General features: G+C 44.0%; 1 protein-coding gene across 1 annotated transcript in view; it reads left to right on the forward strand.

Annotated features, from left to right (window-relative positions):
* slc25a21 (solute carrier family 25 member 21) overlaps positions 1–14853 on the forward strand; it is a 95247-nt gene that overhangs the window by 64087 nt on the left and 16307 nt on the right. The window contains exon 4 of the mRNA XM_037071524.1: positions 11413–11496. Coding sequence (XP_036927419.1) covers positions 11413–11496 — 84 coding nt within the window. The remainder of the gene's footprint in view (positions 1–11412; positions 11497–14853) is intronic.

Genomic DNA, 14853 nt, shown 5'->3' on the forward strand with positions numbered 1-14853 from the left:
CCTGGCCAAGACCCCTGGCTTCGTTCTTCACCCCCCTCCCCACCCTGCCTCGTACTTGTCAGTAAATTGTGCCGCTTTCTCTGTCATTTACGGCAGCAGTTTCTTGGTAAATAAATTGCTTGGCGTGCCTTTAAAAAAAAAAAAAAAAAAAAGTGAGATGGTTGCACTTTGAAGGCTGTGCCACCACCAGAACACAGAGGAGGAAACGCGGGGATAAAAGCCAGGGGTGAGCGGCGTTGTATTAGTCGATATTCGATACTTTGAAGGCGCACGGCGTGATTTACGGTCACGTGTAGAAGCTGAGGGGGGTTTATTACAGGTAAGTCTTGAGCTCTGCCTGTCCGTCCTCACGCGGGGTCAGGGTTAAAAGTGCACTCAGTATTTTCTTTGTAATGCTCTTCCTTAAAAAGTGGTAAAAGCTGCTCTAAAACTGGACAGGTTTATCTGTTTGTGTTCCCTGTTTGCGTCGCCATGTGTTTACGTCGATAGGTGCTGAGAGTGGTTCTGTGTAAATTGATTCCGTTCGCTCTTGGCTCCGGTTATACTCTTTTTATACGTTTTTTTTTTGTTGTTGTTGTTGTTTGTTTTTTTATGCAAGAAACAGATGAGTCTTTCTTTGGATGGCGTCAAGAGTGTCTAAACAACACGGGGGTTGCTGATTGTTGCATATACATACTTGTACGTGCATGTTCACACGCTTAACATCCACACATGAATTCATAAACCAAGCATACATACCAGCTAATTGGGACACTGAGGGAGCTGAAATCTATTAGCAGGAAACCTTGGAGCCGGGAGTGCAGACACAGACACACCTCCACTGGCTCTCTGGGTCTCTCACTCTCCCTCTCTCTCGCTCAGGCATGGCTCTTATTAGGCACCGGCTCCTGCTTTTAATGTCCACCGGTCCAAATTGAACGGCAACTGGAGTAAATTTACTTTTTTCCACCAACTCAGAATCAAAGGGATTTTTTTCCTCCCCCTTTCGTTCTCCTCCCCCTCCCTTTTTTTTTTTTTTCAAGGTAAACTTGACTAACTGTGTACCTGCCCCAGGAGTCGATGTTTACCTATTTTCCAAATGAGGGTTTATCTTTCTTCTCTTTCTCCGAGTGGGGAGGGAGGGAGGGAGGAAGAGGGGGAGGAGGATTTAGGATTAGCTGCAGCAGTTGGTGTAGAAACACTCTGCCAGTAGCCAAATACTGCTGTTATGAATCAAAAAGGAGCATTTGGCAGCTTTTTGCTTTAAACAAATAATGATTCATCCTCCAAGACGGCTGCTTTGGCAGATTAATGAAGAGCTTTGTTCCAGAGATTAAAAAAAAAAAAAAATGTGACACATAACCTCCAATGTGATTGATAGTGCGACATTTAGACTACTTCTGAGAGCAGCAAAGCAAAGCCCATCATGACAAAATTATTGCCTCGTGATTAAAAAATACTGAAGAGCAAACATTTTCGGGTCATTTTCAACTACCGGACCACACTGAACATTGCTTTAGCTATGGGCCGTAAAAGTGCAAGTCTTGTCAGATGATTCACAGTGTGTCTTTCTGCCTTTGTTGTTGCACTTTCGCTCCCCGCCGCGTTGCTCGCTGACCAGTCAAGCCGTGACCCCCTTCACTCACCTTTGCTAACAAGTACATCTATCTTACATCTGAGAGACTCCTGCAGAGCCCACCTTCCATCAGCGTGACAAACTGCCTCTTTCATCGTTGTGAAAAATGTATGTAGGCCCATTTTGAGGTAAGCACATGGATGCATCAAGGGTACAAAATGAACACCTGCCATTCACGAAATGCTGGTAAAATAATGCTTTCTTTAAAGCAGCATGAACACGGAATAAATGTTGGCATACATTTCTGCGAGACCACAGATATGTTGAAACTTTAGATTTCTTGCTGTATTTATGACTAGTTAGGTTTAGGCACAAAACCCACTTGGTTACACTTGTGAAATATCATGTTTTGGCTTAAAATACCTGTTTTGGTCACCACAAAGCTGGAAAGTGTCCCAAGGTTTCCTTAGTCTTGAACTGTTGCCTGTAACTCCACCACCAGATATGACAGTCAGGTCATAGACATGACACTTGAATGTGATGTGGCACACTTTGTTGAAATGTAAATATTGTCTGAAGCCTTATGACTGGAAGGTATCCATGATTTGCAGAAATTAACGACCACCATTTTATCACCATCGTTACTGATCATCCTAAAGGGAAAACATAAAGCAAGGTGGAAGTATGTTTAAAATAAAGTGTCCGCAGCTCATTTTGAATTTTGAATTTCATCTTTTCTGAGACAGTTTGATGGTCAGTTGAAAAATATTTTAGCCTGTACTGGACCAAAATGTTCATTTTGGACCCCAATTGTATCATGTAAACCTTTTTTTTACTGGACAAATGGTTATTGATCACATCAGCTGTAGTGTGAATAGGCTTTTTTTTCAGAGGAGAGTAGAGCTGCAAAGCATATATTAATTGTGAGTTAATAATTTGCTCACTAAAATTCCACATAGTGAAATATGTCCATCTGAAGTGCTCGTTTTGTCTGACATAACAGTTTAAAAACCAACTAAGTTAAATTTGCTATGATATAAAACGGAAAGAAAGCCGAAAATCCTGGTATTTATTAAATGTTTATTTTTAAAGATGAGAACGCGCACACACTGGAGACCAAGCTGAGTGTGAATACAAGCGCACAAGAGCTTAGTTCAACTATTTATTACACATGTAGCGTCACATCTGCAGCTGGGACAGTTCTGGTTCTTGTTCTTTGCTGCTTTTAATACACGCAATCCAAAACTGAAAGTGGATCCAGAAATGGCAACATTTTTCTCATTGTGAGTCACTCTGAATAATAATCAGCCTAAAATGTAAATGTAGCATACTTCGCACAAAGTAAACCGTTAATTGCCCCTAACCCTGACCTCCCCTCCTCCTCCTCTGCCATCGGTAGGGGCAGGAATGTGGGGGTGAAGATGGAGGCTGCGATGCGGTGTGGGGGGGGAGGAGGGCAGTCGTCAGTTTAGCGGAGAGAGAGACAGTGGGACCGGAGTTACAGCTTTTCATTAACCTGGAAACCACCTAGTTACATGGTTCATGGGCTGGTCTCAGCTCACTTGGAGGTAACAAAGGGTGTCGGGCGGCGCTTTCTGCGGGGGGCTGTGCACTCGGGGCACCCCATCTGACTCTGATCAGGTTCTCCCTCTCATTAGGGAGTTGGACTGAGCCTGCATTTCCCCTTCATGTCGAGATCCTGTTACATGGAGCTCCACCCTTGTGCACATGCATGCGCAAACATACTCATCTGAAAGCAGCTTCCCGTCACCCCCTTCGACTTCCGCCCCAAAGAGTTGAGCCACGCCTTCCTCGTGTTGCATCTCCTCGAACAACTCCTCCTGTCACCGTGTGCTTCCTGAACTTCTTACAGCTGTGCACATGATCTGATGTGTTTGACATAAAGAGCCCCGAAGATGTAGTTTGTGCCATAACTCTCGCCTTTGTTCCTTTCCCATGTCATCCATGCATTCCTAATCTGAATCCCCTCGCTCACCGTCTTCTCCCCCTCTCAGATAACAACCTCATGCTTTTTTAACCCCTCCCTCTGAGCATTAACTGTTTCTTTCGCATTCGGTTCTCTGTCGTTTCAGTTTTTCAACAACCGTCTCAGTTTGCCTCTTGTTTAATCAGCCACTGCTTTTTGTTAATGCAACCCATATCATGTAACAACATTATCATTAACATGTTGAACGCATTGTTTGAACTTCCATCATTTCTTCTGAATCTGCAGCTTGTTGAGCGATTATGTAATGTTTTCTTTTAAATCCCCGTTGTACATGTGTTTTAGAGGATTTGTATCGAATTATGCAATTCTGTAAATTGTATTGTATGACATGGCTGTCAGAGTCATTGCAAACCACTAAGCCTGCCAGTAGCCTGTTTCAAGCCTGATTAGAAAAACCTGGTCGTGGCCCTCGCTCGCGGCAGTCTCCATGGCAACACTACCTCCATTTGGTCACAGCACGCATGAAAGTGTGTCCCACTCGGGGGGCTTGAAAGTGATCTTTGATGAGGTCTTTGACAGATGACGTCCAGTCTTTCTGGGGAACGTGTGACAGCGCCGAGGATGGCCCAAAGGCTTCACCCCGCCTCCACCTCCGTGTGCCCCCAACTGCTTGGTGAACCCCGGTGCACTTGTGGAGGAATCCCTGACACAACCCTCAAACAGCAGGGCACAAAGCAGCAGCAGCCTGATGGCTGATCTTGCCTTGTAAAGGAGCAGGCAGGTCAGCAGTCGTCAAGCCAGCTCCTAATCCCTCCGGCGCTGTGAGACTGCAGGGCAAGACTTCACTCGTAGTGAAAAAGCCAAACACATGCAGCATGCGTGCAGGACACAGTGAGCCCGGTCTTTACGTCGCTTCGTTGCACAAGCGTGAGCAAGGGGCAGTCCAGTGCAAAAGGTGGAGAGAAACTCTTTTCATGAGCACAGCAGAGCAGCATGTTTGACAGGATTGAAAATGAGGCCTTCACATTCCAGACATACTCCGATGCACCTCAGACTTCCATATGAAAAATGTAGCTCAGTAAATTGTTCATCTAATGACATTGAAAATGACACTTCCGTAACATCACCCATTGGTCTTCGGACAACCATTTTGAGGCATCGAGTTTGGCATTATGGCTGTTTTTTAGAAGCCAAACGTGAGCATATTTGGACAAGAGGGTGGAGCTGGGATGGATATCCTGATTGGATCTGACTGAGAACCCGAGGCCATGCCGTGTTTCTCAGTCACAGAGTAGTCACACATTGAAGCATACTGTCTCTGCTTTGTTCTAAATGGGACCATAATTTGCTAAATGAACATCGTGCTATATTGAAGAAGACTTGAAAATGTTTGCTGAGGTGATAAATCAACTGAGAATTAGTATCATTTTCTCATAAGCTTTCATAAAATCTGGCTTATTTTTGAAACCAGATGAAATGGCCCCTGCTGACCATTATAAGAAGAGAGAAGGAGAATGCAGGTTTACAAAACTTACGCAATTGATACGGTCAATGTCACAGGCAAGTGATGCTTGTGTAACTTTAACACTTCAAATAAACATCAAATAAGTTTTATAAAAAATTATAAAGGTCTAAATATAGTCCTTCATTCAAAGAGGGTGGTCAGCTCAAGCAAATGTTTTGAAGTATATGAGATGTGTTACTGCAGTTCTTGCAAAACACCTCCATCAACATGTACCAAAAGAGTCCAAACACAATATCAGCCGCCAGTCACAAGCTACTAAAAAGCAGGAACATCTGGCCTTTTGATTTTGATCAAACAAAATAAAATAGATGGTTGAAATGGGTATAAAAATATATCACTTCAATTTGGCCTTTCCTCTTTCTTGAATGATATTACATTTGGGGCATCGTGGTGGTCGCAGCTGTATATGATGCATTTCATTTAGCTGCAGCATCATTTCTCTGTAGATCACCTAATTAGAGTTAAATGCATCGAGAGAAGAATAAACTTTTAGAGCCGTGTCCCATTAGTTTTAATGTTGTGACAGATGTTGCTGCAGTTACTCGCAGATGTCAGGGATGTAACAAATTGATTACTTAATTAGAGATTTCATAGATAGAGGTAGACATAAAGAGCAGATGTGCATGTCAGCGTGTGTGTGCTGTACTGGAGCACCTGTAATCATTATCAGTGAAGGGCTTCACATTCCAGTACACTAATTACAGAGTGAAGACATTGTGTGCTTTGATTTCACTGGACCCTGACTGTGTTGCGACCACAGTGCCGCCCCCCTGCTGCCACATCTCTGTCTTTATTTTTGACTATCAAAACTAACACATGCATGTCCGTACATCTTTTATCCCGCCTCCTTCTCCCCTTTTCCACCCTCTTTCAAGCGGCCATTGAGTTGCTCGAAAAGTTTCAAAACTTTCAAACTCGACAAATATTGTTGTCATTCAGGCACAACTACCTGAACAATAAACAACTGAGCTGCGGCAAATGCAGGCATCACAGCTGTTTGACAATTTCCAATTACGAAACATGGCGCGCAGTGGGACACCTCTCCTCTTTCAGTCATTCAAACTGTGAAAGCATTTAAGCTTTTCTAGGTGCCCAAAGGGCATTGTTGATGTAGTTGTGATAAACTGCACTTGAAGTGTTGAACAGACACATAATGACTCAGCATGGTCGCTCACCCACTGCGCTTTCCACAGCAATTCATGCGTATGTAATCGCCTCCCCGTCGGTGCTGCCATTGCTGACCAAAATGGCGTACACTAGAAGGGTCCTCCAGAAAAGCTGCATGTGATGTCTCTTTTACCCCTTTTATGCAGGATAGAAAACCCACCAACACCCATTAACATCTGGCTTTTGTCTTTACTGGGAAAGGACACAACTGGCATTCATTCCCGCCTCAAATGACTCTGCAGCAATCACGGGCGTTCGTCAGCTCCGGTTCTGACCACCACTGATGGAAACACGACATACCCGGGTGGACACAAACTTTCACCCTTTTTCCAGTGCAATGCTATGATGCATATCGATTATTAAGGATGTTGACATGTCATTTATAGACTGAAGTGCAAAGTCTGGATTGTGTGTAATGACACGTTTAAGTTTACCTGCGTTGGCTTCACCTCCATACGCAGATGCACAACATGTTTGGCCGATGCCTAAAATCGTGGCGCGAAAATCTCAGAAAAGTCAACCTTGTTCATGAAGGATGATGTAGCTTTTTCGCTTTGTAACATTCACCGTCTGTTACTCATGACAAAAACAACAAGGCCTTACAATGTACATGTCAGATAAATGATGAGAGGACGTCAACAGTAGTGGCCTTGTTTATATAGAGTAAAGAATATAACAGGGAGCTGAAATCATCCATTTTAAAGCAACAATAAAGGCCTCTAAAATCTCATTAGTTTTTAGCATCTGTGGGGAGCTGAGTGGCGCCCACAGCGACAGCTTAGACAAGATAGTGTAGTAACCTCTACTCTCAGATTTCCCCCCAGAAGCATGCAGGGCAGTTGTCTTCTGTCTGGAGCTCACTGTGTTATAGCCAATGGTTACCTGCTGTCAGGGGGGAGTCTCCACAGTTCTGCAGCATCTCCTCACATCAAAGTGGCTGTTATTCTCTATCACTGGGTAGTCCTGACTTGGCTTGTCTGGTTTTCCATAATTTATCAGGGCTTCTGTTTTTTTTTCCTCTGTTTCACGCTGCCAGATCTTGAAATTGTGCATCAGCGTGGATCGGTTCCTCTTAAAGGAAGGGTCTTGACTTACTTGCAGAGCTATTTTCACTCTTACACGCCGTTATATATAGCGTAATTAAAATTACTGCTAAAGCTCTTGCAGCATAATTTCAGTTAACAGCTTTTGGCAGGGGTTAGGAGACCCCAGTTTAAACACCCAAGAAATCCTATGTGTTATGCAACCACTTACTGGAAATGTCAGGAAGACTGCTCATTTTTTCCACCTATCTGCTCCGCTTCAGTCTTAGTGGCTTTCTAAATGTTGCTACAGTCGAGTTAATCATATAGAAAGAGCCGTCAGTCAACGAGTTTGTAATGCTCAAAACATCTGAGTCACAGTCCCCGGCCCAGCCTGTCCTCGTGCTGTTTTATGCAGCTCTTTTCCTGCTCTTCCATGGTAACACAGCCTGATCTCGGGTCACAGAGGTCACAATATATGAGCAGACATCTGGACTGGCAAAGTGGTCCCAACATCACCAGAGGGAATCAGAGGAGTCAGTTTTATCGGAGTGAGGAAGGATCCATAGTGACAGGGGGATGTCGAACTGCCTTTAACAGCCACTTTTTTCTCCCTTGTCCACACCACAGCCCGCTCCGTAACCTGGGCTTTTCCCAGGTCTAGTAGGTTTGCGGTGCTGTTGTAACCCAACCTGGCCTGGTCCAGATCAAGCTCTGGCAGCCTGCCGTGTCACAAGCGCCAAAGGTTTATCACTTCCCCTCTGCTCCCATCTTGCATCTTCTTCCCCTTGACTTTATTTTCCTATTCCTCTCTCCAAAGGACTGTCTTTATTGGCCTCCTCCTGCCTTGCTCAAACACTTTTTCCTTTGACAGTTTTGCCATAGATGCAATCCATCAGTATTTGTTTTCTTCGCTCATTTTTTAACATGTTGTGCAGCTAAAATCACCATTATTGCATTACATTTATTGGGCATGTTCTTTCGCCCGATGCTTTTTACATCAAGTCAGACTTTATAGGAACAAACAACCTAAATCTCATCAAAAATTGGAAAAGTATCCCTATGAGTGCTCTTTTTATTCATCAAACATACTTTCAGTCAGTCAGCACTGTTGCCTACAACAATGGGTTGTCACAACAAGCAACTATTGGATCCAAATGTGGGGCGCTTTTTTGGTTACGTTCTCTTACCCTGAAGCACGATTGGCTGAAGTCACAACCGGCCGCATTCGCCATGTTGGACTATTTAGGTCTGAAAAGTGCTCTTAACCTCATGTACCAATGCGATGGACTTCTACGATCTTTATGATCCCGCTCATTAAAATTAATTGTCTGGCTGTAAAAACTAGATTTCCCCTTTATGTTGCCTTCTGGATTGTCTTATGCACTTCAGATGCATCCTGAGAAATGGCTTCCATCCCTTCCCCTCGGTGATTCACTTCTTCTTTTTCCTTCAATCATATATTTTGTCTCTTTCTCTCTTTTTTTTTCTTCTTTTTTTTGTCAGAGAACTTGGCGTTCCTGCAGGGAAGGCATGAGCAGATCAGGACTGAAGCTGTAGCAACCAGTGCAAAAACACAGCAACGCACATAAATCAAAATGTTCAAACGTGGAGAAAATTGCACAATATGAATTATTGCAGTATAATAGATGGTATTAGATAAGTACCTGTTGTAGATTAGGTCATTATGTCTTAACATAGGCTGTTAATTTAGATGTCAGTCTGTGTGAATAGTTGTAAATATGATTTCCTATCAGCCTTATTAGACCCTGAATTTTAAAGTGAGCAAGTCATCAAAATTGCTTTGAGTGCCACTGAGGGAATACCCCTCATTTAATAGGGCATATTTTTTTAAGAGACCTCCTAAAAAGCATGGCCTGCCCCTTTTTAAAAGAAGGCCCATCCAGCCTCTCCCTTTTGATCAACCCAATAACCCCCCTACCCGCTCCCCATAGGCATTTTTTTAACACCATCATTAATGAGCCCCACCTCTACATCTCGTCCTCTCCGAGGTGACAGCCCGTCTTGTTGGTCCCCGGTTCGAGCCCATTACCACCGGGGTCTGGGAGCGGACACGGACCTTGTAAGGCCCTCAAACACCGCGCTCCTGTCCATAAAAATACAAAGAATGGGGCTCTCGCCAGCCACGCCACCCTCATTTACCTTTTTGACTTCTTTGTGGACGCCTAGAGTTTGTACTTTTATAGGCGTTGGAGGTCAGGTGGACGAGGTCTTTGGGATCGTTTACCCTGTTGTCTCGCTCGCAGAAGCACCAACCTGCCCTTGCCTTCACCCTCACCTGGGCAGCTCTGGGCCTGTAAAACACAAACACAGGCTGAGTTGGATATGGGAAGGAAATGAAAGGCAGGGGACTTTTGATGAACTCACAGATCTCATCACCTCTGAGTATGTAGTATCTCCACTAGCTTTCGCTGATGATTGAAGGAGATGCTCCAAGCGGTGCGTTTTAAGGAAGCCCCAGGGTTTTCCTTCAGTCTTCTGTCTACGGAGTTTACGATCCGCATGGCTAACTTCAAGGCCAAGTGAATCTGCCAGAGCAATGGAGGCTCTTATGCTCCTCTTCAGGCAGTATACCGTCACTGAGGCCTTATTAACAGAAACTAGAGCGTTTTGTCTGCGCAAGTTCTCTTAAACAGCAAACTCGACCAAGACCGACTGAAGCTTTGAGACTTATTTTCCACTCCGAAAAGCAACATTAGCAGCTTTCTAGCCAGGGGCTTGATGGTTCCCCTGCTGCCTCAACGTCTTCTGGTCCTCCCTATTATCTCCCACTCCCTGGGCCTTGCTGTTTGGTCCCTGGCTTTTATGGCGGGGTAGGAGAGGGCCATGAGGAAATGAGGTGACCCCAGGGTCACGACTGGAGTCAGGGGGCTGGAACCGGACCACGGCCCTGCCAACCCCACTCTCTCAGGGCCGGCTCGTGTCGAGGGGGAGATGGGGGACAGGGTCTATTCTATCCTTGACCCCAGCATCATATGCCTTTAATTAAGCCCGATTTGAATATGTTTACAAGCCCCAGTAGTCTTAAATCTTCCGGGTCTTTGCCCCCCTCTCCACACCCCTTATCCCACCATCCCCTCATACCTCCAGTCCTCCTTTTTCTTCTTCTCTTTAATATGGTGTCAGACATCTATTTATTATGCTGGTTTAACTGGTTTTCAGGAACGGGTTACAAGCTATTTGGGAATCCACCAAATAGGATTTGAGGGACACCCCTCTAAGATGTTAATCTGTTAGCGATATGAAAGGCCGCTCACCCCACTAAACCCCCCTTCCACTGGAACCTGGGGGCCCTTTATGGCCCCATCAGGCACCCGCATGGACGACTTACTGCTGACCTTATGACCTGGCAGTTGAAGCCATATGAGGAGGGAATCTTTCTCTTGTCCTGTTCCCTCCTACTTTCTTTACTTACTGCCACTGTTTGTACTCTCTGTCCCTGATCTTCTTCACTATTAATTCAGTCACTTTAGTTATCTTTCATCACATTTTAAACTTGCTTTTATTGATTGTATATTGTTAATTGGGTTAAAATCGTTGCGTCATCTCTTCAGACCATTTAGTTTAACATGTTTTCTTCTGCTGGAGTCAGCCCTACGGCAGCATATAATGAGTATCACATCTCATCATTCTAATACATGAAACTCTTTATCTCCAACTGGCACCATTTATGTTCATTCTTTCACCCCCAACTGGTCTCTCATGTAAAAGATTTACACGCAGCTCGCCAGCCTTTATTAGGGAGGTACCTGCGTGTTTGCTATACAACAAAAAGTCCCTCGACTGGCTCCATCATATTAAAAATTTACACGTAACTGAAGAGCTGTTACAATTGGCTTACTAGCATGTTAGTGGACGAAAAGCCCGCTGTAACAGGCCTGGTCCAGGGGAGCTGGGTGGCTAATTAGATCGGTTGGGTTAAATAAATGTTTTAGTTCTCCCCTGCGCTGGGGGGACCTGGTGGCAGGAGCCTCTCGTCTTAAAGCAGAAGAGGGAAAAAAAACGCGGATGAAAGGGAGAGGGAGGAAAAAAAGGAGGGAAATGAGCTCATTTATGATAAGATCAAGTCTGTTATTGACACAAGTGTCACAATGTATATCAATAACACAGGAACTAGTTAAAATGTGAGGCTGCTGAGACTATAGAAACTTTAATGAGAACTTTGTCATTGCAGGTTCCAGATCCAAAGGGGATCCAGTGACCCCAACAGCTACAAGGGCCTCGGTGATTGCTTCCGGACCATCTTCCGCAATGAAGGGTAAGTTATCCACAGCAGTCGTTGCCAACTACTGGACTACAGGATGTTAAAAAATAAATAAATAAATAAATAAGAAATCACAAATTAGGCTTACAGTTTCTTCAGAACACCAATGATGTCAGCCTTCCTGTTTCCCGTGGGCAGAGAAGGAGTAATTTCCCCTCCTTCGTTTTAACGGCAGATGGCTCAGACTTAAGGTATTCCTATTAAGAAACAGTTCTTTTCAACAGACTCTGATTTTCTTCCATGGAGCATGATGCAACATGCTTTTCACAAGTTTTGTGTTGTGGGCAACAGGATTCTCATCATATATAGCATCCAAATAAAACATGCTTCCTTTCTCCTTTTTGAACAAAATCACAATATATCAAAGATTTTAACACCAGAGTATGATACTCATGAAGTGGACTTTTTCCTTTATCAATCAGAAAGATTGTCTTTACATCACTGTTCAAAATGGCCAACAGAACAGGAACAAAATAACCCACACCCCACCCTCATGACCCGCCCCATGAAGCTATTTTAGATTTTCAGATAGGATATCTTCTCTCAGTTTGTTTTTAATAATAAATCTAACCCCAACCCTTTCTAAATATAAAAATATTGTATAAAGAACATGTTAAGAAAAATCTTAAATACACAAGGGTCAATGGTAACTCTTCCCAGTCCATAGCAGGCCGACATTACCCAACACCACAAACGCACCTCGTGGGAAAAAGTGCAAAAGAAGGTTTGAAATGGACTCATACGCCACACCCTATAAATTAATTTAATGATGGAATCACCTCTGTAATAAAGTACATTTGTCCTCCTTGTCATCAAAATTATCCTATTATCTGTTTGGGAACAGATGCAAGTGTGCAATACATATGTGTATTATGAGTCAAACGCCATTCACAGACCAAACAAACATCTGGAGCATGTGATTTGTGGGCTGGAGAATCTCTGCAGCACCACGATGCTTCATGACCTGTCTGTTTGGTAGCTGGTTGGTTTGTCAGCAGGTTTATGGATGGTATAGGTCCAGATAAACAGACGGATCCAGGAATTTTTCCTATTGTCCTTTAAAATTGCAAGATGGAGTGTTTTTCCGGTGTGTTACATGTTCAAGCAATAATACATGGACCTTGTATTTAGGTAGTTTGTGTCTATAAGCTCTACTGAGTGCCATTCTAGTTTATACTGGTATGTTGCTCCTGCGATTTGGTTATTGTCCTTGGCTGTATTTCAATAATATTTCGATTGACTGTTTAGCCCTGGTTGGTGGTCTATGGCTGGAAACAGTTAGATGCTCAGATCCTGAAACTGCCGCTGTGTCTGTCAAAAACTGACAGATATATCCTGCAGTAAGCCGCTGAACGTGTCTTATCACTCGTTGTACCTCACATCGGATGAGAGTGCAGCTGTTACTGGCCTCAGACCTAAATGTATAATGTCACAACTAACCAAAGACAGTCCTCAGGCCGTGCTCCCTCCTCCTCCACCGCCTGCCCAGTGACAGGACTGTGAGACAGTGCAGGTGCAGGAGAAAGTGGTTGCCACTCGCTCTGTTTACGGCGAGTCGACAGCTTTACAGCGGATATAAAGTTGATCTGCTGCGAGGTGTGAGCGAGCGGGTGCGCGGCGTAGGAGGCCGGTCAGTGACAGTTGGAAATCCTACACGGCTGCAGCTCAACAGACGCGGCTATCGTGCTACAGTAGCTGTGCCCTGTTCACCCCACACACACCCACACACACACGCTCGCGGTGTGAAATTTAATGCCTTTGTGCCCTGCATGCTTTTTGGGTGTGCCCTGTGGGACTAGGCAAACATGAATTTCCAGAGAAGACTTTGACACGATAAGATGTCTGCCAAATTAAACAGCGTCACCATCAATTATGATACCTACGAACCGTCGGCTTTCATAGCAAACCCCCTGGTGTTTCCCCACGGACGGGAGATCCACTTACCTTTATCAATTATCACTACAGTATATTTTTGCTGAGGCTGTAATCACTTCACAGTAGCACGTCGCGGATTACCTCCAGGCCAAACCACTTAGTTATAACTTATACAAATAGTGTTAAGCCCCGCTGTTGTAGAATTATTATTAAAAATAAACATCTCCCGTCAGCTCATGGCAGGGCCGCGCTAACACCAGGCCCCTCTCTCTCTCTGAGGTGATGAGGGAGGAAACCTGAGCTCCCGGCTCAAGCTCGGTGATTAAAGTGAGGAAAGACATGGAAATGTACACGTGTGACATCATCTTTAAGACAATCTGAAGCACCGGACACAACGTAGACTTTCGACGTAGCAGCAGGATACGTTTTGAAGACTTGATTCCGTTAGAGCGTGGATTATTTCTTTTAAAAACATTTTGTCATTGTGTTGTTGTTAAATCTGAAAAATGCAGCATGAAATCCCGTAACTGTGCTGGTAAGTGTGTGACACTGTGAACCACGCTCAGCAACACTCGGTTTGTGTATTGCCTTACAGGCCACGCTCCTTTTTCTGTTGCATGTGGGTGTAGCAGCGTGAGCATGTGTTAAGTGTTTCCGTCTGGAGGGAAACAAAAAGTCTCTATTCTCAAGCATTCTTTACCAGTGTGGTATCCAGAGACTGGGTCGGGACCCAAAGCACGGCCACAGGAATATTAAAAGGGTCCGTGCATTGCAGCAGAGCGCATTGGCCTGTGTACAGTAGATCAATGACTAGTTCCTGGAAGTAGTGCATGATTGAGGGGGAGGGGGTGAGTCCAGCTGGGACCACCCATGTAAGTAATATCTACTTTCATGGATTTGTGAATAAGTGGAGATAAGCGTGTCCAACAGATCACATATGTTTTACTATGGTGACACAGGCACAGTTTGTATGACGTACACCTTTAAATGAAGAGTTTGATACTTGCTTTTCATCTAAGTTATATGTTGTTTTTTTTCAACATCAGTTATTGTATGAATTGAAGGAACAACATGTTGATTTTTTGGGTTTCAGGGATGCTGATCTATGGATTTAGTTGCCTTTGGACAGGTTAGCAGAGTCCCTTTGTTTCCAGCCTTTGTGTAAAATAAGCGTACTGGCTGTTGGCAGTAGCTTCATTTTCATAGTTTTGATCTTCTCATCACTAAGCAACTGAATAAGTGGTTCTAAATAAAATATGGTTCAAAGGTGTAACTCATTCATTTACTGAAGTACAGACATTTCCTTGTAAGGCAGCAGAATTCACAAGAACACAGGATCATGTGAGCTGTCATCATTGATGGCTCATCCATTTACCTGGAAGTATTTTTTTAAAGTGCCTGACAATTCCAGATAAGTTTCTAGCCATTACAGATAGTAACATACCAAGACTTAGGTAAAAGGGATTATTTTAAAAT

Source organism: Acanthopagrus latus, chromosome 16 (genome assembly GCF_904848185.1).
Source record: "Acanthopagrus latus isolate v.2019 chromosome 16, fAcaLat1.1, whole genome shotgun sequence".
Taxonomy (NCBI): domain Eukaryota; kingdom Metazoa; phylum Chordata; class Actinopteri; order Spariformes; family Sparidae; genus Acanthopagrus; species Acanthopagrus latus.